The 26912-nt window shown below is 58.6% G+C and overlaps 1 protein-coding gene across 3 annotated transcripts in view; it reads left to right on the top strand.

Annotated features, from left to right (window-relative positions):
• The first annotated feature begins 12475 nt into the window (after window positions 1-12475).
• Window positions 12476-26912, top strand: part of ATP2A3 (ATPase sarcoplasmic/endoplasmic reticulum Ca2+ transporting 3) — a 34482-nt gene continuing 20045 nt past the window's right edge. For 2 of the 3 annotated variants that reach the window (XM_059669035.1, XM_059669036.1), the window contains exons 1-7: window positions 12477-12776; window positions 22284-22301; window positions 22593-22675; window positions 24121-24225; window positions 24392-24530; window positions 24814-24894; window positions 24984-25069. In XM_059669035.1, coding sequence (XP_059525018.1) covers window positions 12659-12776; window positions 22284-22301; window positions 22593-22675; window positions 24121-24225; window positions 24392-24530; window positions 24814-24894; window positions 24984-25069 — 630 coding nt within the window. In that variant the 5' untranslated portion in view covers window positions 12477-12658. Of the gene's footprint in view, window positions 12777-22283; window positions 22302-22592; window positions 22676-24120; window positions 24226-24391; window positions 24531-24813; window positions 24895-24983; window positions 25070-26912 lie in introns of all 3 variants that reach the window. The other variant, XM_059669037.1, reaches the window with a different exon arrangement.

Here is a 26912-nt window from a genome sequence, read left to right on the forward strand (position 1 = left end):
CAGGGAATCAACGGCAAATGGAACCCCACTTGCAAATCTGGACATTTTCATGGAGTAGCTGGTGGCAGGAGACGGAGCCCAACTGGAGCTCCCGCCAACCCCACTCCCCGCACCGTGGGGCAGAGGCCCCAGCACAGCCCGCCTCTGGGAGGGACCGCCCTCACTGGTCACCCAGATTCCTCAGTCCGCTGGGCCTCGGCTGGGTCTGCCATAGTCATGGCCTTGGGGAGGGAGCCCAGAGGACATGCCAAGGTCACCCACAGGGCTGGCACCAGGCAGAGGGCCCCGCCTGTGCGTCTGCCCAGGGGCTGACCATGGCCCAGGTGTCAGGTGTCGTAGGCACAGTGCCCAGCTCTGCCACCCTGGGATCTGGGTGCCTTTGCCAACTTCCCTAACCGCTCTTGGCCCCACCTGGGGACGTGGATAGACGCGGAGTCCTGGGGCTGACCTGGAAAGAGGCAGCGCCCGGGCCCTGGGCCACAATGACAGGATATCCCCAGGGAGCTGGGCTGGCCGCCACGCAGGGAACACGGGCGGAGACCTGGCACCGCCGACGAGAGGCCCGAAAGGGCACGAGGAGGGAAAGTCAGGACAGCGGGCCGAGTGTCAGGAGCAGGCCAGGGTTGTCATGGACACCGTGACTGTGGGCAGTGAGGGGCCCACAGCTCGACCTGAGTTTTTCCTCCGCCTCCAGCCTGGGAGCCAAGGGCAGGCCCGGGTCTCCTGCCACTTCCTCCTGGTTTGCTCCTGTGTGGGCAGTGTGCGCAAGTTCCGACCAGGGCTCTTGCGAGTTCAAGATACCAACTGCCCCATGCCCGCTACCCAGAGACCTGGGTCCGGAGCCCAGACGTCTCCCTCAGACTCCTGTAGCCAGCGTGGTACCCAGACGGACCCAGCCATGTGGAGGACTTGGTCAGTCCCCAGAGCCCAGCCCCAGGCCTGCAGGCACCCTTGGGTGAGGCTGAACCAGCTGCCTCTGTTGTCACAAACAAGGACCAGGGACAGCCCTTCAGGCTGAGGACTGACCATGACCAGCCTTGCCCTCAGGTGCCCCCAGGCTAAAGGCCTTTCCCTGTTCCAGGAAGCAAGTCCCAGATCTCAAATTCCTTTTCAAGTCATGCCCAAGGTTTACGAGCCTGGTCTGGTGTAACAATTTACAAGGCAAATAGGGTTTTGTGTTTTATCTCCTTACCACCCACTACCAGCTGAGGCCCTATGGGCGGACGGGTCAGGCATGGCCTGGAACAAAGCGCCCTCCCTGGCAGGCAGGGCCCCTCGCCTCATTGACCAAGGTGCTGATGGGCACAGCCCCAGACTCACAGAGAGACGATGCTTTTGTGCCAGACATTGTAGCAGAGAAAGAAGCATAGAGCTGGGAGGAAACCCCACCCCCCGTGTGACCCCGGGCAAATTCCAGCCCCTTGCCAGGCCTTAGACCCCTGTCCACACAACAGGAGGGCGAAGGCTGATGTATCCCAGAGTGAGCATGTCGCCGATCGTGGATGCGATTGTACTCTCTCATTCTTTCACTTTCCAGTATTCGTACCTCGTTTCCTTTTCTTCTCTTATTGCATTGTCTAGAACAGTGATTCTCAACCTTCCTAACGCCGCGACCCTTTAATACAGTTCCTCATGTTGTGGTGACCCCCAACCATAAAATTATTTTCGTTGCTACTTCATAACTGTAATTTTGCTACTGTTATGAATCGTAATGTAAATATCTGATATGCAGGATGTATTTTCAGAGGTCAGGACCCACAGATTGAGAACCGCTGGTAGGGCAAGAGGTGTGTGACACCTAGGCACCAACAGGGGTCCAAGGAAGAGGGGTGGGGGCAGGGGAAATCTCTAGATCTCTTTGTTTCCTGCCCCTCCCCCATCCCCTGTCCGTTGACTTCTGCTGGTCTGAGTGGAGGCTCCTGTAAATCTTTGCCAAAACCTCAAGCCTCAAGCAGAATTCCTCTACAGCAGGAGCTATTCCCCCAAAGGCGGTGGGAGAAATGCAAGCTAGAATTAAGATAGAGTCAGAGCAAGCAAGCATTTCACTCTGTGAGGGGCCAAAGAGGACTGTTTGGAGAAGGCAGCATTTGCACCTGGCTTTAAAGAGTGAGCAGGGTTTAGGCAGGAAAAGATGAGAAGAGCAAGCACAAGTGATAACAGGAGCGAAGGCGGGCAGGGAGGGGATCTTGGAGTGGGGATGAAGAAAGCAGGCAAAGTGACTGAAGGCTAAGGTGCTGAGGGGAGGGGCTCCAGGTCCGGCTGGCAAGCTGAGAACTTGATCTCAATTGGGAAGACCATAGGGAGCCATGGAAGGCACTGGAGCAGGAGAGTAGCAACATGGCTGCTTTGGGAAGAGGAATCTGGTAGCAGGAGCAAGAGGAGGCAGGCCTGGAAGAAGCAGGCACACCCTCACATGATACGCTCCCCCCTTCCTGAGGTCCAGGGGGTGTCTCTGTCCACCACTGGGAGGGAGAGGACAACTTCCTCTCTTCAGCCTGGCCAGGGAGATAAGGGGGTGAGGACAGGAAGTTGCCTCAAGGAGCTGAGGAGTGAGCAGCCTGGCCCAAGGCCCCCGCCCCAGCCCTGTGCAGGGCGTTCCTGTAGAGGTGGATGCCAGGGGGAGGAGGCCATCAGCCCAAAATGCAGCGGCCCAGCTGTCCTGGCCAGCAGAGGGGCGCTGGCTGCCTCTGTGCTGCTGCCCACAGGTCTCTCCTTCCCGACCCTTGAGGCTCTGGGTGTTCCTGCCTTAACTCAGTCACTCAAACGCCCTCCCCGACACCTGCTGGGGACCAGGTGAGTTGGGCCAGGTGCCTGCCCTGGAGGGCGTCTACAGACAGTGAACTCCAGGGTCCTCTGGGCTTGATGGGGCCCTGAGGGATACGGGAGCCCTGTTGGCCTGAGGCAGGGGTCCTCCAACTTTTTAAACAGAGGGCCAGTTCACTGTCCCTCAGACCGTTGGAGGGCTGGACTATAGTTTTAAAAAAACTATGAACAAATTCCTATGCACACAGCGGCGGCAAAAACACCCGGCGGGCGGATAAATGTTTTCGGCGGGCCGCATGTGGCCCGCGGGCCGTAGTTTGAGGACCCCTGGATGGGGGTGACTTCCGGGCCTTCAGGACCAGTAGGAATGAGCACTGAAGGGCCGAGGGTGTTCCAAGCGGAGGTGGAGACAACGTTGCCAAGACCTTCCCATTGTGTGCAGGGAGCTAGACATGGCCACCTGGAGGCAGGAAGTGGTGAGGATGCATGGTGGGCTGAGGAAGCTGGATGCCTGAGGGGCAGGGCTGAGCGGAGAGGGAGGGGGGTCCCCATCTTAGAGGACAGGGAGAGGCTGGGGGTGCAGGGTTGGAGGGAGGCTCCAGGCCAGGTGAGGCCCCAGCCCCAGGAGGACTAACGGGGGTGGATCAGGGACTGGCACAGGGGTCCCAAGCCCGAAATGCCAAAATGAAAGTACTTGGGCTTGCGGTCTCCCACTCTGAACAGCTGGTGGCCAGTCTTCCCTGGCCCCTCCCGAGGAAGGCTGCCGACGTGGGTGGGTGTGGGGGCAGACAGCGGACGGCAGGGCCTTAGGGAGCCTGGGACCCGGCTCCTGGGGAAGAGGAAGGGAGATTCCCAGGTCTCTAGGGCCATTTGCATTTCGTGTCAAACCCATTTACAAACCAAAGTGGCCTGGTGGGACGGTAACTCAGCCTCTGTGTCTTGTCGAAGGATGGCCATTGCCTGGGCCACTCCCACTGCTCGCAATGACCCAATAGGGAACCGAGGCCCGGAGACAGGCAGGGAACTCCTTGGCCTCCAGGCTAAGTTGACTTTGCACTGGCTGGTCCCTGGGCATGGAACACCTTTCCCTGCCCCAGTCCTTCCACTTTCAGCAAAAGCATCAGTGCCCCCAGGAGCTCTCCCCTGACCTCCCTGAGGGGGAAGCCCCTCACTGCCATGTTCTCCACACACCACCAGCCACCCTGCAGCCTGTCTCTCCTTGTGGGTGTGAGCTCAGGGAGAACAAGGACCATCTCTCCAGCCTGATCCTGTGCCTGGTGCAGGCTGGGTCCTTGATAAATATCTGGGAAGGAAGGAGAGAGGGAAGGAAGGAAGGAAGGAAGGAAGGAAGGAAGGAAGGAAGGAAGGAAGGAAGGAAGGAAGGAAGGAAGGAAGGAAGGAAGGAAGGAAGGAAGAAGGAAGGGAGGGAGGGAGGGAGGAAGGGAGGGAGGGAGGGAAGGAGTGAGGGAGGGAAGAAAGAAACAATCTGTGATAACAGGTTAGAACCCAGTCCTCCTGCCTCCTGCCTCCAGCCCTCTAAACTCTGGCCCAGCACCTGTCCCCTGAACTATTGCTCAAGAGCGTTCCCAGAGTGGGGGGTGGAGCCCCCGTGAGGCAAGGCTATACTGGGGTCGCTCCCTGGTCTTGGAGGAGGCTGTCCTGGTCCCGGCCATCATGGACACGGCCAAGGAGTTCCAGTTGGAGCACTGCCGTGGCCTCCCTGGCTCCTGGTCCCGGTTTGAGTCCCATCCTCTCCCTGGGCCTCAGTTTCCCCTTGTGTGCAATGGGGAGGTAGGCTTTGATCTATGGGGCTTCGTCCAGAGCCGGTAAAGGTGTGCAGGGAAGAGTGTGAACACACAGGATTGGGAGCCAAGGAAACCAGGTCCCCAAGTGGGGAGAAACCCCGGGAGAAGAGCTGGAAGAGTAGCCTGGGCCGGGACCAACATGAGCGAAGGGGTGAAGCTAGAATGTGCAAGGCGAGTTGGGGACTTTTGAGACCAGTTGGCCTGCATATGAGCAGGAGCAACTGGGAGACGGCTGTGGTGGCTGGATTGAAGATTTTGGGCTTTATCCTGCTGATAATAGGAGCCAAGGAGGAGATATACTGTATATACAATTGATTTCAGAGAGGAAGGGAGAGGGCGGGAAAGATGGAAACCGCAATGATGACAGACAATCATCGATCAGCTGCCTCCTGCATGCCCCCTGCTGGGATCAAGCCTGCAACCTGGGCATGCGCCCTGACCAGGAATCCAGCCAGCAACCTCTTGGTTCCTGGGTGGACACTCAACCACTGAGCCACACCGGGCTGAGGAGGGTTCTTGAGCCGACGAGGGGGAAAGCGATGCAGCAGCAGCTCAGTCGGCAGTCTTGGTACAGAGGGAAGTCTGGGGCAGCGGGCCAGGGAGGACAAGGTCTGGCTTGAGAGAGAAGCTGGGGCCTGAGCTTGGGCAGTGACATTAGGCCGGAGGCAGGGCGACGGAGCATGCAGACCAGCCCTCTCTGCTCAGTCAACGTTCCAGCGACCTGTACTTAGGAAGGGGAACAGGCCAGCTGGGTGGGGAGGGGGGTACTTAGGAGCCCGGCTCTGGCGTCAGACCAGCTGGGTTTGACTCCCAGCTGAGTGCCCTTGGACAAGTCAGCTGGCCCTTGAAGCCTCTCAGAACCTTGCTTCTTCTATGAAATGAGAACCGGGCTGGCTACGTAATTTGCAGGGCCCTGGGCAGAACGGAAAGGTGGGGCCCCTGTCTACGAATGGAGCGGGAAAAGTGCTACCAAAGGGACTGAAACCAAGCTTTTCCTTTCTCTGCAGTCTCCCCTGTACTGCTCCCGCTGCTTCTTTAATTTCCTATTTCATTTTCCAAGTAAAGAAAAATTCAAAATTTAAATTACTAACATGGATTTCCCCATTCATCTTTATTTTGTGGATTGTCAGTTTTAGAAAGCTTTTATTTTTAAAAATATACATATTTTTTATTGATTTCAGAGAGGAAGGGAGAGGAGAGAGATAGAAACGTCAATGATGGGAGATAATCATTGATTGGCTGTGTCCTGCACACCTCCTGCTGGGGATCGAGCCCACAAACCGGGCATGTGCCCTTGACTGGAATCGAACCCAGGACCCTCCAGTCCACAGGCTGATGCTCTATCCACTGAACCAGACCAGCTAAGGCTGGAATGCCAGTTTTAAATGCAAAATGAAGAGCATGTCACTCATATGTGCAGCCGCTAAAAGTACCCAGGTTGTATTTCATAGCTCATTACACATGTGTATTGAGTTCTGTCTGAACTGTGGGAATGCTGCACAATTGCACTTCTTGATACACACACGTCCCACACCATTCTCCACCGTGGCTCACGGATGAGGCAGGACGGACTGAAAGGAAAGGAGCTCTGGTTGCCCTTTCTGTTGGGGCATCATCCCATATAATAAAAGGCTAATATGCAAATCCAACGACGGACCGACCAGTTGCTATGATGCGCACTGACCACCAGGGGGCAGATGGCCAATGCAGGAGCTGCCCCCTGGTAGTCAGTGTGCTCCCACAGGGGGAGCACCGCTCAGCCAGAAGCCAGGCTCACGGCTGTGCAGCGGTGGTGGTGGTGGTGGTGGGAGCGGGCCTAAGACATCAGTTGGACAAAACCCGAGGGCTGCCCTGACCAGTTTGGCTCAGTGGATAGAGCGTCGGCCTGCGGACTGAAGGGTCCCAGGTTTGATTCTGGTCAAGGGCATGTACCTTGGTTGCAGGCATGTCCCCAGTAGGGGGTGTGCAGGAGGCAGCTGGTCGATGTTTCTCTCTCATCGATGTTTCTGGCTCTCTATCCCTCTCCCTTCCTCTCTGTGAAAAATCAATAAACAAACAAACAGAAAACCCGAGGGCTCCCAGACTGTGAAAGGGTGCAGGCCGGTCTGAGGGACACCCCCCCTCCCGTCCCCCCCCTCCCCCCCCCACACCAAGTGCACATTTTTGTGCACCAGGCCTCTAGTTTTTAATATAAGTGTTTGGTGAAGGCAGGGAAATAACGTGAGTAAGAAAGACATGGGAGGGTTCCATGATCCTTTGTGCTTCTTAGAACACAACTGCCTTCCTTGTACATTTGAAGCAAGTCCTGGTCCAAAGGGAAAGCATGTCCTCCCCCACTTACTCAGCTGCAGGCCTGCCCTGCTTCCCTTATGCTAATGTGAGTCTCACTGAGTCCCACGCATCGTGAGTCTGCGAGAATCCTGTGCTCACAGAGCATCGGAGCAGAGTAGACACTCTGAATGGGACAGCATATTACCCGCATCCTCCTTGCAACACACGCACAGCCAACTTCGCTTACGTAGTCCAAGTTTAGAGAGAAAATGATTACGAATTTCAAGGCAGCGGCCGCATTGCACCAAGTGCAGGGTCCTCTCCTGGGCCCTGGGCGAGGACACAGTTTGCATGCCCATGGAGCCAGCCCTGCACAGGGTCAGTCGTACTTATCCCAGCGTCTTTGTGAGGAGTCGGTGCCACGATGCCTGAAAGGAACTGAGCACAGGGCCGGGCACCTGGTGAGTGCTAACTCAGCTGTGGGCCTGAGGCCGGTCAGGGTGCTGGGCAGGGCCCCAGGGCCAGCCAATGGGGCTCCAGGACAAGGCCCAGAGCTGGGGTTTCTGGGAACCTTCCTTTCTTCCTCCTAAATTCTCCAACTGCCTGGCTGGCTGCTGCTTCTCAATCTCCACTGCAGGTCCCTCCCCCAGACCCCAAACAGCAATAGTACCAGAAACCATTGATGGGAGCCTGGGGATGGACCGATTTCAGGTAGATGTCATCACAAACCTGCTGTTCTCCATCGCTGCTTCTCTTTGTGGTGGCTTCATTGGCAGCCAAAAGCCGCCCTCCTGGTGGCACGGTGGCCGCCTGTAGCGCCTAGCTTACATCACCCCAGCTTCACCTCTACTTTCAGAATGGGGTATTTTCCCCAATCTTCCAACAAAAAAATCCAACTCTATGGTGCTGAGCAGCTGACTTCTGGTCACATGCTCATCTGGAACCAATCAGTCTCTATGGCTAGGGAGTTGTAGGCCCCTCATTGGCTAGGAAAGAGTCCTAGGCCCGCCCCTGGACCTAGGAGATGAGGTCAGTTCTGTGGGAACAATAAGGACTGAGGGAGGGCCAGGGAAGATTCTCATAAAGAAAACCAAGCAAGGAGGATGGATGCTGACTGTGCAACCCCCTTCATCCACCCGGGAGCAGTCCTCTATCATCTCCGAAGACTCCCTGTGCACCAGGCCTGCTTCTGCTTCTTCTCCAGCACAGCTGGACTCTATCTTCCAACTTCCTTTGCAGCTAGGTGTGGCCATGTGACTAACGCCTAACCAATGGACTTTGAGAGGAAAGGATGTCATAGCCGGCTGGACCCGTTCATTTACGTATTGCTGCCCTCCATGCTCTTTGTCCTTGGGCTGGGTCGATGCAGATGAGTCTGGTGACCTGGGAACCATGTTGAAGATGGCAGAGCCACCAAACGGAAGGAGCATGGGTCTCAGTATTGCCAGTCCCCCCACAGAACACCTGCTTTGGACTTTTTCGTGACCGAGAAATAAACTTCTATGACGCTCAAGTCCTTACATATTTTGGGGGGTGACTGTTACAGCAGTTGGCTTACCCTGACTAATGAACAGGTGAGGCTCAGAGGGGTGACATGCCTCGCCCAAGGCCACACATCCTGTAAGGGGCTGAGCCCAGATTCAAAGCTAGGTCTGACCCTAGTCACAACCCACTGGCAGCAAAAGACAGAAACGTGTTTGAACGGTGACAAATAAAGGCAGGTCTATGGGAAAGACACAGGACTGTGCCCTGTGGAATCTGGGGGAGGCGAGGGCAGAAGTACAGTAGAGGCTCTTGAGGAACGTGAGTGCCATTAGGGAGTCTCTGTGTCTCTCTCTGTCTCTCTTTCTCGCTCTGACACCATATGGCATCTTGTCTCAATTTCTTCTTTCACGTGGACTTGGTTTTCCTCTCTGCCCTCCCACGGCTGTATTTCAGATGTTAACTCTAGCGTCTAACGCTGCTCTTAGCATCCATGGCCTCCGATATACTCTCTGGCTCACTGCTGAAACTCTCAAGAGGGAGCTAGGTTGGCTCTGCTCGCCTGCCTGTGGCTGAGGACTCTTGGGTCAGGGCCCTCCCTGTCCGCTCAGCTGAGGCAGGGGAGGTTCCATGGCCAGCTCAGGCTCCTCCCAGCTTTTTCTCTTCAGCCCCAAACACACAGCTGCCCTAAGACGCCTGCAGCTGGAGTCCCGCACGCCCCTCACACTCCGCTTGGCCCCCAGTGCTCTCCTTGACTCTTCTCCTGACCTCAACCTGCTGCTTGCCCGCCTCAGGGCTAAACCCCTCATCGTCCCACTCTTGGAGCCAGAAATTCGAGAGTTGGCTGTGACTCCTTATGTTCTCTCATCTCTGAATCTAATCCATTTCCAAGTCTTATCCATGGCATCCCCACTCGGCCTTGGTCTAGACCTCATTTTTCTTTGGAACTATTTTGGGGTTCTTTCAGCCTGTTGTCCCCTCCAATTTCTTCCCCACACCAACTTCCAGCAGGAAGCATTTCTTTAAAAAAATATATATGTATATGTGTGTGTATACACACACACACACACACACACACTCATATAATATATTAATTGATTTCAGAGAGGAAGGGAGAGGGAGAGAGAGATAGAAACATCAATGATGAGAATCATTGATCAGCTGCCTCCTGTACGCGCCACACTGGGGATCAAGTCCAAACCTGGGTGCGCCCTGACCGGGAATTGAACCGTGACCTCCTGGTTCATAGGTCGATGCTCCACCACTGAGCCACGCCGGCCGGGCCAGGAAGCTTTTCTTTAAGGCAAATCTGACCCCCTCTCTTCATTGCTTATAAAGCCTTCAGTACAGGCTACTATAGAGCACTCAGGGTTCTCAGTGCCCTAGCCCTGCCTCTCTGGTCTGCTCCTCATCCTGGTGCTCATGCTCCTTATGATCCAGCCGAGCTGAGGAACTGAATCACTGTCCCTGGCACATAGCGGAGGTTTCCCACTTTCAACTCAGGCTGCTTTTTCTGCCTGCAACCCCTTCACCTCCATGTGTCTAAACCTTTCCAGGAAGGGCTAGCTATCCGTGCCCCCATGCTCCACCCTGGCCCCCTCAGGTGAGGTGCCCTATACCAGAGAGATGGTAAGTTTCACCACCACCTACCTGTTCTGTGAGGAAGTTGGAAAGAGCTGGGACGGGGTTTCAAGCCTGCAGCCCTCTGTATATGGCAGCGGGGAGGGGGAAGGATAGAACTGTCCTTTGGACAGCATGTCTGTGGCCGCGTCACCCTGGCCACCAACTATGTGTCCAAGTACAGGTAGAGGGCACCAGCAACCAGACAGGTAGTCTGAGTGTGGCATGACCGTGTGCGGTTCTGTGGGAGCTTGGAGGCATGCCCAGAGGTTGTCAGGAGGGCAGCCAAGCAGGTGGGCATGCTGACAGGTGTGTGAGCCTGCCAGGTGGGGGCTACAGTTGCTGGCAGCCCTTTGCCCTGCCTGTGGTGGTTTGGAGGCAGCGTGGGGTGGGGTGGGGTGGGCCGGAGAAAGGGAAGGTAGGCTAGCCTGCCAGAGCAAACAGGCAGCCGTCAGGCCCTACCTTCTACAAACAGCCTCACACCTGAGGGTCGGGTAGAATGGGAAAGGCTTAGGGTTAAGGTCCCTGGGCTGGCAAAGGGGCTTCAGCCCCAGGATGTGTCTGGGGGGAGGGGCATAGGGCTCCCTGCTGCTTGAATGCCGAAGGCTTCATGTTCCTGGGACAGAGACTCTGGTGGGGAGCTATAGGGCTCTGTCCTCACCTAGCCCTGGCTAACAGTTTTTCCTGGCAACTTAGGAACACAGGTGGGGCTGTCGTTAGGGACTGGAGTGGTGAGAGAGGAAAGGAACAGGGTGGAAATGCCAGGGATATTGGACTTGAGATCTAAAATGTCAGGCTGGAAGGAGCCTCAGCCAAAAAACCAGCATTCCCCTACCTCCCAGGCACAGGCAGACCCAGCAGGGCCCTGGGAGTCAGTCTGGGTGACCCGCCAAGGAGGAGCGAAAGGCTGGGCCATTTGGTCCACCAGCCACCGAGTGTCACCGCTCAAGGAGGCACGGCCACGGGGCACAGAGGAGCCCTGCAGCCCTGTCCTGCAAGGAAGAGGTCAGAATCGGGTACACGTGGCTGGGTAGAGTCAGCAACAGGGCCAGGCTGGCAGGCGCGCGTGTGTGTGTGTGTGTGGTGTGCATGTGTGTGTGAGGCATGTGGTGTGTGTGCTGTGTATGTGTGTGGTGTGTTTGTGTGTGTGTGGTGTGCATGTGTGTGAGTCATGTGGTATGTGTGGTGTGTATGTGTGTGGTGTGTTTGTGCAGTGTGTGTCGTGTGTGTGGTGTATGTGTGTATGTTGTGTGTGTTGTGTGTGTGGTGTGTTTGTGTGGTGTGTGTGTCATGTGTGTGTTTGTGAGGTGTAGGGGGTGTGGTGTGTGTGAGGTGTGTGGTGTATGTGTATATGTTGTGTGTGTGTGGTGTGTATGTTATGTGTGTTGTATGTTATGCATGTTGTGTATTATGTGTGGTGTATGTTTTATGTGTGTTGTGTGTGTGTGGTGTGTGAGATATGTGGTATGTGTGGTGTGTTTGTGTCATGTGTGTTTTTGTGAGGTGTGAGGGGTGTGGTGTGTGTGAGGTGTGTGTGGTGTATGTGTGTGTGTATGTTGTGTGTGTTGTGTGTATGTTGTGTGTGTTGTGTATGTTGTGTGTGTGTGTCATATGTGTGTGTGTGTGTGTGTGTGTGTAGTTGCAGTGTCTGGGAAGGCTTTCTGGCTGCAGAGGCACTAAAGGGTTTGGGATTTTAACAGCCGGCCGGGTGGGCTCCATCCTGGAGCCTCTGACCTTGTGCCCCAGTGGTCAGGCGAGGCCAGCTGGTGGGGCACGATTGCCCGGGGTGATGGCTGCGTCTCACCCTGGAGGGGGTGCCAAGCAGACTCTTCTCTGCTTCCCTGGCCTGCAGCCCCTTCTGGCCCCCTCCCGGGCGGAGCTCAGGGGCACCGGAGGGTTCTGCTGGCCCTCCGCTCCCTGGCCTCTCTAGGGAGCCCACCCCACCCGCCCCACAGCCACATTTCCTGCTGGGGCCAGGGTGAGCTCTAGGGTGACAAGACTCCTTTGCACTCTCATGCACTGGGTCATTGTTAGAGGTTTGCTCGCAGGGGGGTAGCGTCTAGTCACTGGGCATTCGGAAAAGGACAAAAGCACAAACATCAGCGATCTCCTCCTGAGGAGACAGGCCTGTTCACGGCCTCTGGGCTAGACCCCCCTGCAGAATTCGAATGGGGGGTGGGGGGTAGGGGGTAGGGAGTCCCTGTAAGGACAACTCCATTTGGGAACTTCCCAGGACCCAGAGGACTCAAAAGCAGGCAGCGCAGAGGCCCCGTGCTCCGAAGCCCACCCGGCTTTTGGCCCTGGAGGCACCCTGAGCTCTGCGACCCCGGCCAGGGTCACCCGGGCCACGGACCCTTGGCTTCCGCTCGGGGCGCTCCCCTCCGGCGGCCTCAGTTCCCTCTTCTGCAAAATGGGCGGGTGGCCAGCCTCTGCGCCCCGGGGCGCTGCGGGGGCGGGGCGGCGGGCTCCGAGGGCGGCCGGAAGGGGTGTCAGTGCGGGGGCGGGCCCCGCGCCGCCCCGCCCCGGGGAGGGAGCCCGGGGCGCAGCATCCTGGCGCGGGCCTGGGCGGCCGCTGTCACTGCCGTCGGGGAAGGTCCCAGCGCGGACATGGCCTTTCGCGGCGCCCGCCTGGGCCCCGGCCCCCTGTGCTCCGCGCAGTAGCCGCGCACAGAGGCGGCCTCGACGGTGCGGACGGCGCAGACGGCCGGGCGGGCGGCATGGAGGCGGCGCACCTGCTCCCGGCCGCCGACGTGCTGCGCCACTTCGCGGTGACGGCCGAGGGCGGCCTGAGCCCGGCGCAGGTGACCAGCGCGCGCGAGCGCTACGGCCCCAACGGTGAGCGCGGGGCGGCGGGGCCGGGGGCCGGGGAGCCGCGCCGCAGCCCCAGGTTTCCTCAGCTCCGCGCTGCCGCGGGGGGCCCCCACCCTACCCCCCCCCAGCTCGCGGCCCCCGCGGGCGGGCAGGAAGCGAGGGCTCCGGAAGCCTCTGCAGATGTTCTTGGGGCGCCCGGCGAGACTGCGCGGCCACCTTCGCCGCGGGCGATGGGGTGGGCGGGTTCGGGTCTGGAGACCGGACGCCAGGCTCCCCCTCCGCGTCCCCTCCCCGCAGCCCCAGGGACCTGCACAGCCTTTCAGACTCCCCCTCCCTCCCCCCCAGCCCCATGCACCCCTGCAGCCGGAGCCCACCCCGCTGCGGTCAGCGACGGGTCCGCGCGGCGGGCATCCCCCCCGCACGGTGCAGGTGCGCACCCCGACCGCTGGCGGGGGGCCCGCGGCACTGAGGCCCCAGGTCTCCTCCGGGGGCTCAATAGCGTGCCCGGAGGTGCAGCATGTCAGCTGGCAGCCGGGCGCCCCCACCCCCACCCCCAGGCCTTCCTCTTTCCGCAGCCCCAGGCGGATGTGGCTGGCGGGAGTCGGTGGGGGCTTTGAACTGCCGGGGCGAGACCCACCCCCTGAGGGTGGCAGATTCAAATCCTCACTCAGGGAGCTGCTTGGGGAGCCCTTCACCCCTGGGTGACCCAGAGCGGTGCTGCCCACCTCTGGGCAGGGAGGGGGCCTTCTCGCTGTTGCTGTCTGGGGGGGAGAGGTATCATTTCTTCAAAGGAATGTGGGGTTCTCCATCCACCCACAGGCACAGCGAGTGCCAGGGGCTGCGCGGACGTGCCCCGCCGCTCGGAGGCCTTGGGGAGAGGCGGCAGGTGCGAGGCCCCTCCCCAAGTGCCGTCCAAGGCAGGGCTGTGCACACCTTCGCCGCCGCAGACTTAGAGGCGCACACGGACATGCCCCCCCTCCCACCCCGTCCCCAAAGCACAGCTTGAGCTTGAGTCCCTCAGGGCTTGGGGCCTCGCCCTCCCAGGGTTCCCCTCTCCCTCCCGGGGTCCCCAGCCAGCCAGAGGGGAAGGCGCCCTGGCCCGAGTGCCTCACTGCTCCCAACTGGCTCAAGATTAAGAAGAGCTGTCAGAAAGGGAGCTTGGGGTTTTGTATTGGTTTAGAAAAACCACCTCTTATATAAATATTATCTTTCTGGAGCAGAAATCCTTTTTCAAAAAAATTAGTTGCTATATTTGGTTGCGCTGTGGGAGGAACTGGGGAGATAAATATTATTTAATGCCCCCATTAGTGACTTGGCAGGGAGGGTGTCGCTGCTGCAGGAGGGGGAGGGGGGCAGGGCTTGTTCCCTGACCCTGGGGTGGAGGTGGGGTCCCGGTGGGGGTGGAGGTGGGGCCGGGGCGGGGCAGCAGGTCCGGGGGTCCACAGCCTCTTCTGTGCTGCTGTGGCCTCCCGCATGCGAGTCCTGACTCCCAGGGGAAACTGGAGACCCAGCCCCTGGTTCTGCCTCCAGTCACACAGATGCTGTCCTGTAGGACCCTGGCCACTACCCCTCTCCTTTCTGACGCCATGTCTTTGTTGGTCCAGCAAAAGGGGCTGATTGAGAAGGAGAGAGACCCTAGTTTTCGCCATGCTCCTTTGCCTGGGCGAGGTGCCCTGGCCACTGAGCGGGTGTGTGAGGTGATGGACAAGGACGGTGGTGTGCTGTGTGGGTCCGCAGAGGGGGGTGTGCACTAGGAGCGGGGTGTGTGCATTAGGAAAATTTGGGGGGCCATTGATGGCTCCCCTGAGTCCTCTGTGCTTTGACTGCAGTGATAATGAAAGCTAAGTGTTCAGTAAGCACTTACTATGTGCCAGGCACTGTTCTCAGGACTTTCATCTCTCATTTCTTCTGAGAACAGCTGTTGTCACCCGCATGTTAGAGGAGACAACTGAGGCACCAGGAGCTTAGTCAACTTGCCCAAGGTCACAGAGCAAGTGGCAGAGCTGGGACGGGGTGCCTATCCCCGTCCATGCCTCACTTTCCCTGTCTGTACAAGGGGCTCATAGTTTCTACAGGCTCTGGGACCTGGTGTGGGTGCCTGTGCTAGGCGTTGGGGTCAGCTAGGCAGGAGCTATTCCAGCTCGGCCCCCAGCCCCTCTGAGTCCCAGAGGGCTCTTCTGATGTCTTTTCCTCAGGAGGCTTCAGGGCTCTGGACGTGGTCAGGTGAGGAGAGGAGAGCCAGCTGCCCCTTCCCGCCTCCTGCTTTCCCTGCCCAGCTCCTGCCTGAGGGGGAGGCCGGGGTGTCCTGTGGTTGCTCCCGGCACAGCCTCTGAAGGGGACTGACAGGGGCGTGGACCCTAGCTCTGCCCCTTCATAGCTGTGTGACCCTGGATAAGACCCTGCCTCTCTGTGCCTCAGTTTCTTCATGCTAAGTGAGGCGACAAGAGGCTCCGTGTCACAGCGTTGTTTGTGAGTGTTCGTTACACCAAACCATCCCTCCTTGTAGCAGAAAAGGCAGGCCTGGCTTTGGGCCAGAAACTGGATGGTGGGGTGGGCTGGCCCCCGCTGGTGGAAGGGAACACCCCAGGGACTAGCGTCCCCCCAACCCCAGGAATCTATGCACCTGCAAGGTCGTTAGCGCTGGTAACCACAAGGAAGTCATTTGCTTAAGTCCTGAAGTTTGCAAATTCTGCCAGCGGGGAGGCAGGGACTGGATCCGCCCTTTCACCTCAGAGCTGCGGGAGGGGCCTCAGCTGTGCCCTCAGCGAGGAAACCAGCCAAGGAGTCCCCCATACACACAAAACACCGCCTGTCCCAACCGCAGCCCAGCGGGGTGTCCTCTGAGGCCCGGCCCGGGCAGTGAGCAGCAGGCTCCTTGCCCACTGCCTTTCTCGGCAGGTCCCAGAGGTGCCCAGGACTCAGCTCCCTCAGGGGAAGGGTTTTCTACATCCTTGAAGTTTATTTTTTGAACAAAAATTAAAATGTGCACGAGGGACAACGTTCAGAGGGCAAAAAGGATACACAGTCATGCCCCCCCAGCCCTGTCCCCAAACATGAACTCCCAGCGTCCCGGGTCTTGGGTCTCCTCCCCCAGACATTGTGCGCATGTGCACGCCTAGACCTGTGATCCATCATCGTTTTACACCGAGGAGCGGATTGCTCGGGCTGCTGGGCCCCTGCTTCCCCCGGGACAGGCCTCGGCGGTGGTGCCCCGTGGAGCTTCCTTGGGCTCCCCGTGGCTTTATCCTGCGGCCGTCCCGGCGGCGTTTCTTCTCCGGCCTTTGCTGGCACTAGGCTTGTTTGCAGCCTCTGCCATCACACCAGTTACAAGGCATGTGCGCGACCCCATGTCACTTCACTCTTGCGAATATCACCGAAGGATGAATTCCTAGAAGTGGAATTGCTGGGTCAAAAGGCGCGTGTAGTTAACGCCTGACGGTCGTTGCTAAATCGTTCTCCATAAAGTCGCACCGGCTGACCTGCCGGTTGCCACCTCACCACGGCAGTGTGCTATTGGCCACTTTCGTCTGCGCCAACCTGCTGAGAAAAGTGTCCTCTGGTGGTTCCAGTTTGCATCTCTCTGCTTCCGAGTCCGCCTGGGCATTTTTTCAGAGGCTTAGGGGCCATCCGATTTCCTTATGTCATGAACCGGCTGGCCGTCACCTTTCTGGACGTGAGCCAAGGCAGGAGGCAGCAGCCAAGGTCGGGCATCCTGTTAAGTGGGCCAACACCCAAGGTCCCTGGAAAGCCCGGTGACGCGGGAGTGGGGAGGGATCCTGGGAGCCCCAGGGTTGGTATCTTTTTAGGGGAGCTAGCTTCCTGGCTCTCAGGCAGCCATCTGTGTGTCGGGTGTGCCGGCCGCAGGGCTGCCAGGTGGGAGGGCTGGCTCCCAGCTAGATTCCCGCCAGCAGTGTCAGCTGTGGCCTTATCTCCTGCCCTTAGCGCGGGCCCCAGGTGGCCGCTGGAATTTTTCGGAAACCCACAGAAACCAGGTCAGGAGGACTGGGGCAGGCAGGAAGGAGGAGGGAGAGAGATCCGAGGTGCCAGCCTCAGGCAGACCTGCCCTCCCTGGCCTCCGTGTCTGAGGCAGAGCAGAGATGGGCCCTGAGACCCCCTCAGGACTCGCAGGTGTGAACCGACTCTTGGATCTGAGGGGCGTGGCTCTGCAGGGAGTTAGAAGCTCCAAGTCTTTCAGGCTTCACTCTGGTTTCCACACCCTTATTGGGCAAACTTAGTGCCCCCTCCCAGGACGGCCTCAGGCCGGTCCCCTCAGAACTCCCCATCCCCCTGCACCAGGAGCTTCCTGAGGCGGGGCCAGGTCTGCCCGCAGCACAGCTGGCGCAGGGACGCTGAGCAAAGCCTTCTCCGGGTACTTTAGCACCAAATCAGCCAGGCAGGCGGGCGTGGGCCCTGGAGAGCAGGACTCGCTTCCAAGGCCCCCTGCAGCGCAGGGCCAGGCCGCCCACTCTAGGTGGGCCCTGGAGACCGGGCAGGGCCAGGTGGGCTGGGCGGGGCTGCCCAGGTAAGGCCTCTCCTTTATTCTGCAAGTGACAATTTAATTGCTCTGTAAATTTACCTTTGAGGAAGACCTTGGTGAGCACTTGCCTCTCCCGGCTGGAACTGACATTTAGAAGCTGAAATACCAGTTTCCAATGTTGTGAGAAGGAAGGAGTCCAGAGCGGGGAGTGAGGGGAGCAGGTGGTGCTTGGGCCCTGGGGGCAGCCCTGGCCCTGTACCACCTTCTCCCGGGCTCTGGGCTGTGGGCAACTGAGTAAACAGCCCTGCAAAGCTGTGTGGGCCCAGGGGTGACTCAGCGCCCGCTGCCCTGAAGGTGCTCGGCCAGGTGGGGCGGCCCCACGCGGATGACTGGCCAGAGCAGGGTGATCGGGGAGGGGACTTCTCCCCTGGGAGAAGCCTTCCTGGGAGGCTGGGGTTCAGATGAGGAGATGGGGAAGGGCGTCCTGCACAGAAGGAATGGCCCCAGCAAAACCTTGGAGGGGCGACACCAGGGGAGGTGGTGGCAACCCCGAGGCACCTCGCTTGCTGGCAGATGTCTAAGATTCTGGAAGGGCAGCCGGGCAGATCTGGGAAGGCCTTGAAGACATGCTAAGGGTGGTCTTTATTCTGCAGGCCAGGGAGAGCCACTGGAGATCTATAAACCAGGTGGAGACAGGGTCGTTCATTCATTATAGATGTTTATGGAGCACCGACGCGTTTTCCCAGGTGCTAGGGACATGGCACTTAACAAAGTTCTGTCACGGAGCCTACGTTCTAATAACTATTATGGCTAATGTTTCTTGAGCACGTACGGTGTGCAGTGCATATTCTAAGTGTTTATGCATAGCATGCCATTTAATCTTCACACCACCCCTATGACATACTGACTGTGATCACCCCCATTTTGCAGATGGTGAAACTGAGGCCCAGAAGGGGTCACAGAACTACCAAGAGATAGAGTAGGATTTGAAGTCAAGGCCTCTGGTCCAGACTCCTTGCTCTAACCCTGAAGTTTCTCTGATCACATTCTCTTCTGCCCCCCAGGACCCACAGGCTAACTCCCAACACCCCCTTCACACCCAGCCCGCCTCGGGCAGCCCAGCCCCACATCAGGCATCTGTGGGCAATGGGCCAGAGCAGAGGTCGGCTGGGAGAGGCCCTTAGTGGGAGGTCCAGAGGTCCTCCAGAAGAGCAGTGGGGCTGCCTGCTCCCGAGCTGGCCCAGCGGGCCCTGGAGGGAGCACTCCTCCTGTGCAGCCTGGCGGATGGCGCCTCCGGGTGGGCAGGGTGGGGCATTCTCCTCATTTAACAAGTGGGCATCTGGCACTGCTGAGAGCCCAATGCCACCGTTTCAGGGGGAACTGGTTCGGCCCTCCCCCACTATGTGCAGCCGGGTCGGATAGCAAAAAAGGGGAGCCAGCATCGTGCAGGGATGCCTGAGGAGGCTGGAGGGCGCTCCATAGCCCCTGGGCTCGGTCACGTGACAGGAGAATTGGTCACTAGACCAATGGTTCTCAACCTTCTGACCCTTTAAATACAGTTCCTCATGTTGTGACCCAACCATAAAATTATTTTCGTTGCTACTTCATAACTGTCATGTTGCTACTGTTATGAATCGTAATGTAAATATCTGATATGCAGGATGGTCTTAGGCGACCCCTGTGAAAGGGTCGTTTGACAGCCAAAGGGGTCGCGACCCACAGGTTGAGAACCGCTGGTCTAGGGTTTTGGCAGGATTGGAGTTTGAAGCAGACCAGGCCTGAGCTGGCAGAACCTAGTAACCCCCAACAACCCCTGTGAGGAGAGCAGAGCCTGTGGGCACGGGTGGTTTTGGCTGGTGGCTCTGGGGCCACAGTAGAGGGATGAGCCAGTTGATAGAAGGAGAGCCATCCAGCTCAACAAGCAAGACATGAGACACCAAGTTTTTTCAGGTGACCTTGGCTCGGAAGGGCAGAGGGACTGGGAAGGCAGGACAGCCTAGGAGTTAGTGCAGGAGGTCGAGAGGGTTGAGCAGAGGGTTGAGAACTAGACTACTGAGCTCAAAACCATTCTTGGCACTCCCACTTCCCGCTGTGTGACCATAAACTAGTCGCCCAACCTCTCTGGGCTCCAGTTGTCTACTCTGTAAAATGGGAATAATAATGGAACGCTCCTTCTCAGGTTGGTTGAGAGTCACCGGAGAGTAATGCACGTGAGGCGCTAGCAGGGCGTCTGGCGCACTCAGCACTAATAATTCCGCGGTAATTTATCGCGAGCGTCCCCTCTGTGCTCAGCAAACAGTGCCCTCCCATTTACCTTTGGAGATAACGGAGGTAAAGCGCCTGGCACGCTGCTTGGTACATAGTAGGTGCCCAGTAAATGGGGTTCTTATTAACATTAACGATTATCTTCACAGCAGCCCTTCAGGGTAGGGTCGACCCCCGTCTTCCAAATGAGGCTCAGAGCCCGCCAGGAGCCAGCTGCTCAGGCAGGACAGAAGCACATGTGTGCGCATGTGCAGGTTGGGCAGGTTGTCTGCTGTGATCGCGTGGCTGGCCGAGCCTCCCCCAGGGACAGTGAGGGGTGGAAGGGGAGCCTTGTGGTAGAAGCCAGGTTTGGGGAGAAGCAGGTATCAGTCAGGACCACCTAGACCAGCGGTTCTCAACCTGTGGGTGGCGACCCCTTTGGTGGTCGAACGACCCTTTCACAGGGGTCGCCTAAGACCATCCTGCCTATCAGATATTTACATGACGATTCATCACAGTAGCAACATGACAGTGACGAAGTAGCAACGAAAATAATTTTATGGTTGGGTCACAACATGAGGAACTGTATTTAAAGGGCCAGAAGGTTGAGAACCACTGAACTAGACTATGCTGCTGTAACAACCCCCAAATCTCAATGGCTTCGAACAATAGGGGCCCCGTCTCGCCCACTCTGAATATGTGTATGTCAATGGCAGGTCGCCCGGGGCTCTGTCTCCTGCACCCCGTGACTCAGGTGCACAGACCAGACACCTCTCGCAGATTGCTGGTTTCTGCAGCGGAGGGACAAAGAGCTCCTGACCTGTGCGGTCCAATGCGGCAGCCACTGGCCGAGTGTGGCTATTGAAATGCAAATGAATGAAAATTAAGTAAGATTTAAAAGTTAACTCCGCAGTCACGCTAGCCGCTAGCCGCTCGCCACCTTCCCAGTGCTCAGAGCTGCCCGTGGCTGGCGGCTGCGGTGCGGGACAGCGCAGCTGCAGGACACTCCGTCTCAGACAGGTTCTTGGCCCGCAGTCCAGTGCGACGGCCTGGAACTAACCCAGGTCCTTCTTTTCACAAGGCCCATGGGGGCCGGGAAGTGCCTGCAAGGTGGGAGAGTCGGAAGTACTGTAAGTTCTCACCTAACGATATAGGTTCTAGAAACGGTTGCAAAACGATGTATAACAAACCCAATTTTATGATGGGCTCATTGGTAGAAACTAGTTAAGTTCCTGCGGCATCTCATCAACATTGTAACGAAACGACACTGAACAAAATGTTAGTTGGGGACCTGCTGTATTTGGGGGACAGCATAACGACCACCAAAGGGTGGGTCCTGGGTCAGCTTGGGGGTCAGAGAACAGAAGGGGGGACCCGCGTGGAAGGGTAGAGAAAGAACTCGCGAGGCAGGGGAGAGGGTGTCTTGAGGGGAACTAGCTTCCCAGCCCCAGGCCTTGCCCCTGCCCAGAAAAAAGAATGCGCTGAGGAATATGGTGGCCTAGGTGCTGTGTGCCTAACGGAGGGTGAGGGAGGCAGCGGGAGGGGTTCAGGTGGGACTTCCAGGTAAGCTCCCTTCGGCCAGGGACCCAGAAGATGCCCGCGGAGGTGGTGCCGAGGGGTCTCCCGGGCAGAGCGCAGCAGAGGCAGGCTGACGTGTGCCCCGAGGCTGGCGCTGCTCTGGCCCGAGGTGGGCATGGCTGAGACGGCTGCTCAAGGACCCTCCTCCATTAGGGAATTGGCCCAGAAACCAGGCCTGGCCCTCCCCCTGCCTTTCCTGTTCACTTCAGCTAAATAGATCAGGAGGAACACGTCTGTTTGATTTTAATCTCAACGCAGGACACTGGAGATTACATTTTCCACGGAAAATGTCAGCCGCTGCCTAAAATAGGACTTTGGCGAAAATGCTAGAAAGTGTATTTTTAGGTTATATGTTTCCCTCCTGGATTCCTGCAGCCAAACCATAACGGGCTGCCTGATACTCTTTACAGTTTGGCTGCCAGGTGCAGGCCCCAGATCTTCCAAACAGGTGGTCTGCGAGAGGGCTCCCACGGGGATAATGATGGGCGGGCACTCGAGCCCAAAACAGGTGGACAATGTGAAGACTGGTGTCGAGGAAGAGGAGGAGGAGGAGAAGGGGAGGAGGGGGAGGGGGAGGGGAGGAAAAGGAAGGGGGGGTGGGGGGGGGAGCCAGCCTGGGGTGGGGCCTCAGAATCTGACCCAGCTCCGGAGTGATGCCAGTGCTGCTGGCCCAGCCTGTCCTCCCAGGAGCCAGGGAGAGAGGAGGCGGGGCTTAGGTCAGCTGGGCCTCCGGGAGCTGAGCCTGCAGGGGTCCCCCCTGCCTGGCTGCTGGCTCCTGTGGCCGTCCAGGGGGAGCCCCGGGGGTGGGGTGGGCTCAGACCTCGTCCTGGTGCAGCAGGTGCGTCAGAGGCAACCCAAGCCCATGTTCAAAATTCGAGGGGTCGGGGTGGGGGACATTGATCAGGACTGGGCAGCCATGGAGAAGGAGCTGCACAGGGCAGCTGCTGACTTGCTGTGACCTCGGGGTCCCTGGGGAAGGGGCTAGCCTGGAGGCTCTGGAAGGACTCCTCTGGCCCGGTCTTGTCCTGGGGGAGCCAGGCCACACCAGACCATCCTCAGCCAGAGTGGGGGGGGGAGTGTGTGGTGGGGGCGGGAGGGGGGTGGAGTCCATTCAGTGACTCCAGAGAGCAGTGGGCATGTCTACATATCGTGGGGGCACAGAGGGAGGGGCCTACTGCATAACCCAATCGTCTCTTGTCTCCGCATGGCTCCCACGGCTGCCGCTCCCACAGAGCTCCCGACCGAGGAAGGTGAGGCTCGTGCCAGGGCGGGCTGCAAGGCCACTGGGTGACGTCCTTGGGCCATTCATGGTCACGTGTGTCCTCCCCTCCTGGACAGAGTGAGGCCCTGCCGAGCCCCCGAGCATCGCCCACCTGTGCCTCTCCAGGCCTTGGGCTCTCCCTCTGAATGGTGGTGGTGGTGCGGGGGTTGGGGGGTCGGGGGGGGTGGTAGCCAGGCGGTCTCCGAGGCTGCCCCAGCTCTGAATGGGGGCAGGCCAGCTGGTCAGGGGCCCAGGCCTCACACCGTGTTCCTGTTCCCAGGGAAGTCCCTGTGGGAGCTGGTGCTGGAGCAGTTCAAGGACCTTCTGGTGCGCATCCTGCTGCTGGCCGCCCTGGTCTCCTTTGTAAGTGGGGCCCCGTCCCACAGCATCAGGCAGCCGGTGGGAGGTGGGGAGCCAGGCCAGGCCAGTGCTCAAAGCCCCAGGCTCTGAACACAGGGCTGTCCTCCCCGCTATTGGCATCCTTGGGCCCCTGCCCACCCTGCCCTGCTCAGAGGTCAGCTTCCCCTGTGAACCCTTGCAGCCCCCACTGGACCCCACTCCCACCTGTCCCGCCCTGGCTGCCAGCGTCTACCTCTGCCCCTTCCCATTTTAGCTCAGGGTGTCTCAGCCTCAGCACTACTGACATTTGGATCAGCTGATCTTTGTTGGGGGGCTGTCTTACGCACCGTAGAGTATTTAGCAGCGCCCCTGGCCTCCACCCACCAGATCCAGTGGCACCCCCTGTTGTGACAAGCAAGTCTCCATAGGTTGCCTAATGTCCCCAGGAAACAAAGTCACCTTGGTTGAGGGCCCCTTCTGTGGCTCCCTGGGCCCCTCAGAAGACTTGAGGCCGTAACCTCTTGCCACCTCCCGGGGCTGCTGCATCCCTTTGCTCTCGCCCCTTCCCGCTGCCCGGACCCCTCCTGGACCCGCAGGGCCATGGGGTCAGGATGGAGTGGGGAGGAGGCAGTGGTTGTCACTGGGGACTGAGCAGCAGAGACCCACGGGTGATGCAGGCACATGGCTGCCCTGAGGGTAGACGGGATTCCTGCTCCCATCCAGTGCCCAGCAGGGCCTGGGCGGAGACCTGGTCTTGGGGACTTGGAGCGGAGGGGCAGCAGGGCCCTGGGGGGACTGACCCTCCCCTCTAGCCAGCTGTGTCTAGCCCTCCTGGCTGCTCCCTGTCCCTGTGGAAACTGAGGACTCTTACAGAGAAAAGTCTACCCTAAAATGGCTGAGCCGAAAGGGTGCTGGTACGGACGGACACACGGAGGCAGTGGAGGGGAGTGGCAAGTTCCCAGTTAGGCCGAGCTCAGGAGACTGGAACCGGGTCTCCTGCTTCAGGCCCGGGCTCTGGCTGGAATCCTGTGGGTCTGGCCACCGGCCTCCGGGCGGGAGCCTGAAGCAGGACCAGGTGGGCTTGTTAAAACAGACTGCGGAGCTGCTGACTCCGGAGGGCTGGGCTGGACCCCGAGAATCGCATTTTAAGAGGTTCCCAGGTGGTGCTGCTGCTCGTGGGGTGTGGGCCCCATGCTTGGAAAACCTCAGCTAGGCAGACAGCGAGACCTGCAGCTGCCAGCTGTGCAACTGGCCCACGCCCCTGAGAGCTGGCGGGTGGGACTGGGCTGTGGTGGTCGCTACCCACAGAGGCTGCGTGTCCGCCACGGCCTCAGAGCAGCCCTCTCCACGCCCCAGGGGCATCTTCCCCCAAAGCGGGGGAGCAGACAGGAGACCCCGCACACAAAGGAAGTGGCCAGCAGACCCTGGCCCACAGCAGAGCCCCAGTTCACCAGCTTTGACCCCGGCAGGTCCTGGCCTGGTTCGAGGAGGGCGAGGAGACCATGACGGCCTTCGTGGAGCCCCTGGTCATCGTGCTGATCCTTGTGGCCAATGCAGTCGTGGGCGTGTGGCAGGTGGGAGACATGGGGGTGGGGCTGGGCTGCTGGGTGCGACCTCTCCCCGGTGCTGGAGTCCTGCAGGCCCTTCTGCTTCCAGCTCCAGCCCAAGCCCCAAGGGTGTCCCTCCAAGAGGGGGCCTGCTGGGGCCAGGAGTGCAGACCGCGCCCGCCCTGTGCTGCAGGAACGCAACGCCGAGAGTGCCATCGAGGCCCTGAAGGAGTACGAGCCCGAGATGGGCAAGGTGCTGCGCTCGGACCGGACCGGTGTGCAGAGGATCCGCGCGCGGGACATCGTCCCCGGAGACATCGTGGAAGTGGCGGGTACATTGGGGGCCTCTTCCGCGGTGATGCTGGCGAGCCCATCCCTCTCGGTGCCCCCGTCTTTCTGGCTGTCTATGTAGATCTCTCCAAAGCCTTGGCCCAAACCCTGTTGGACAGGTGAGACCGTAGGCCAGAGGACCGGGCCCACCTGAGGGATCACAGCTGGGATCTTGCCTCCCAGCCCCAGCCTTGGGTCCTGGCAGCCCTCCTGGCTCTTCCCAGGAACCAGAGGCCGGGGGCGGTGCCCACAGCCACCCTCAGCCACGCCTCTCTCCTTCCGCAGTGGGAGACAAAGTGCCTGCTGACCTGCGCCTCGTGGAGATCAAGTCCACCACACTGAGAGTCGACCAGTCCATCCTGACAGGCGAGGCCCGGGGGCGGTGCCGAGCGGGGCTGGGTCAGGGCCTGGGGGTGTCTTCACACGGGGCTTCTAATTTCCGATTCCATGACCAGGTGAGTCCGTGTCCGTGACCAAGCACACAGATGCCATCCCAGATCCCAGAGCCGTGAACCAGGACAAGAAGAACATGCTGTTTTCTGTAAGTCCGTGGGCCTTTGCCTGGACAATGATAATAGAGAGAATAACATTTAGATGGATCAGGTAAAGCCCTACAGGGAAGAACCTCATTGATTATTGACAACACATATAAGTTCATAGTAAAATAATAGCTGTGCCTGTATTCGTTTATTTAATCTTCACAAGACAACACCTTGGTTATCTGCATTTTCCAGCAAGGAAATAGGCACAGAGACGTTAAGTAAGTGGCCCAAAGTCACACAGCCAGTGACTGGCAGAACTGGGATGTGAATTTAGACATTCTGACTCCAGAGCTTTTCCTCTTACCTGCTAGGTTTATCCTGCCTTAAACTGGAGAGGGGTCGAGTTTGCCTATAGTCATTCAACGGAGAATGTTCTAGAGCAGCGGTTCTCAACCTGTGGGTCGCGACCCCTTTGGGGGTCGAACAACCCTTTCACAGGGGTCACCTAAGACCATCGGAAAACACATATATAATTACATATTGTTTTTGTGATTAATCACTATGCTTTCATTATGTTCAATTTGTCACAATGAAATTGGGGGTCACCACAACATGAGGAACTGTATGAAAGGGTCGCGGCATTGGGAAGGCTGAGAACCACTGTCCTAGAGGGAGAGGGTTGCTAAAGTGGTGGAGGATGGCAGGAGTAGTCATTTCTCCTCGGGGCAAACCCACCCCCCACATCGCGATGCCAGGCCCCCCTGGCTCTTTTCAGGGAGATTGATGGGTTCAACCCTGTTGGGAGTGGCCTGCCCCTGGGGCTCAGAGGGACTTAACTAGTGATGCTCTCAGGCTGCCTGGAAACAGCCTGCAGCCGAGCACGGAAGCCACAAGGATGGCTCAGGTCGGTGGGCAGGGCCAGGGCACCACGCTATAAGGGGCTAGAGAGCCTCCCTGGAAGGGAGCAGCAGTGGGAGGTGATCTGAGGACGGCGCCCTGCCTCGAGGCAGGGAGGCCTTGGGGTGGGAGGGGACGCCGAGGGCGTGCTCACGGATCAGCAGCCGTCACTAGGAGCCTTTAAGGAGGTTGCCCTGGCTAACCGCAGGTCATTTCCTCCGCTGGGGGCCTGCGAGTGGGGGGCGGGGGCTGCATGGCTCAGGGCAGAAGCGAGGCTGAGGCTGCCACCAGCACCCCCCTCGCTCCATCCTCGGCGGCTCAGTCACCCGTCTGAGGGGCACTGAGCTCTGAGCCTCCGGGAGCAGCTGCCTTGGGCCTCTGTTGGACCATTTCTCAGAAGAGGACATGGAAGCTCAAGGCTGGCCGCCCTTACACTGGCCCTTAAAGTCCTGGCTGCCCAGGACTTGTCTCGGGCCTTGGAAATGGATGGACTTAAGGTCAAGTTTCCTGGATTCGTCCGTAAATATTTACGGGTGGTTTACCTGTGATCACAGGCGGTCACAGTCCTCGTGGCCGCTTTGTTGTCTATGAATCTTACTTTGATGGGTTGGTTCTATGTTGTGCTGGTTGATTATACTGTCAATATTGGCCTGGCGCCCAGGAGGTGTGGCTCAGTAGCTGAGCGTCAACCCATAACCCAGGAGGCCAAGGTTCGATTCCCGGTCAGAGTGATCCCCAGTAGTGGGTGTGCAGGAGGCAGGGGGTCGATGATTTTCTCTCATCATTGATGTTTCTATCTCTCTCTCCCTCTCCCTTCCTCTCTCTGAAATAAATAAAAACATAGTTTTTAAAATGTTGGCCTGGAGCTTCCTCTGTGCCAGGCCCCAGGGTAGGCACTGGGGAGATGGTGCTGAACCAAGCCCCTGCCTTCATAGAGCTGGCACTGTCACAGAGATGACAGCAATAACTCAACACTGTACAGCTGCTGAGTCCAGGGGCGCTCAG

Source organism: Myotis daubentonii, chromosome 16, assembly GCF_963259705.1.
Source record: "Myotis daubentonii chromosome 16, mMyoDau2.1, whole genome shotgun sequence".
Classification (NCBI taxonomy): domain Eukaryota; kingdom Metazoa; phylum Chordata; class Mammalia; order Chiroptera; family Vespertilionidae; genus Myotis; species Myotis daubentonii.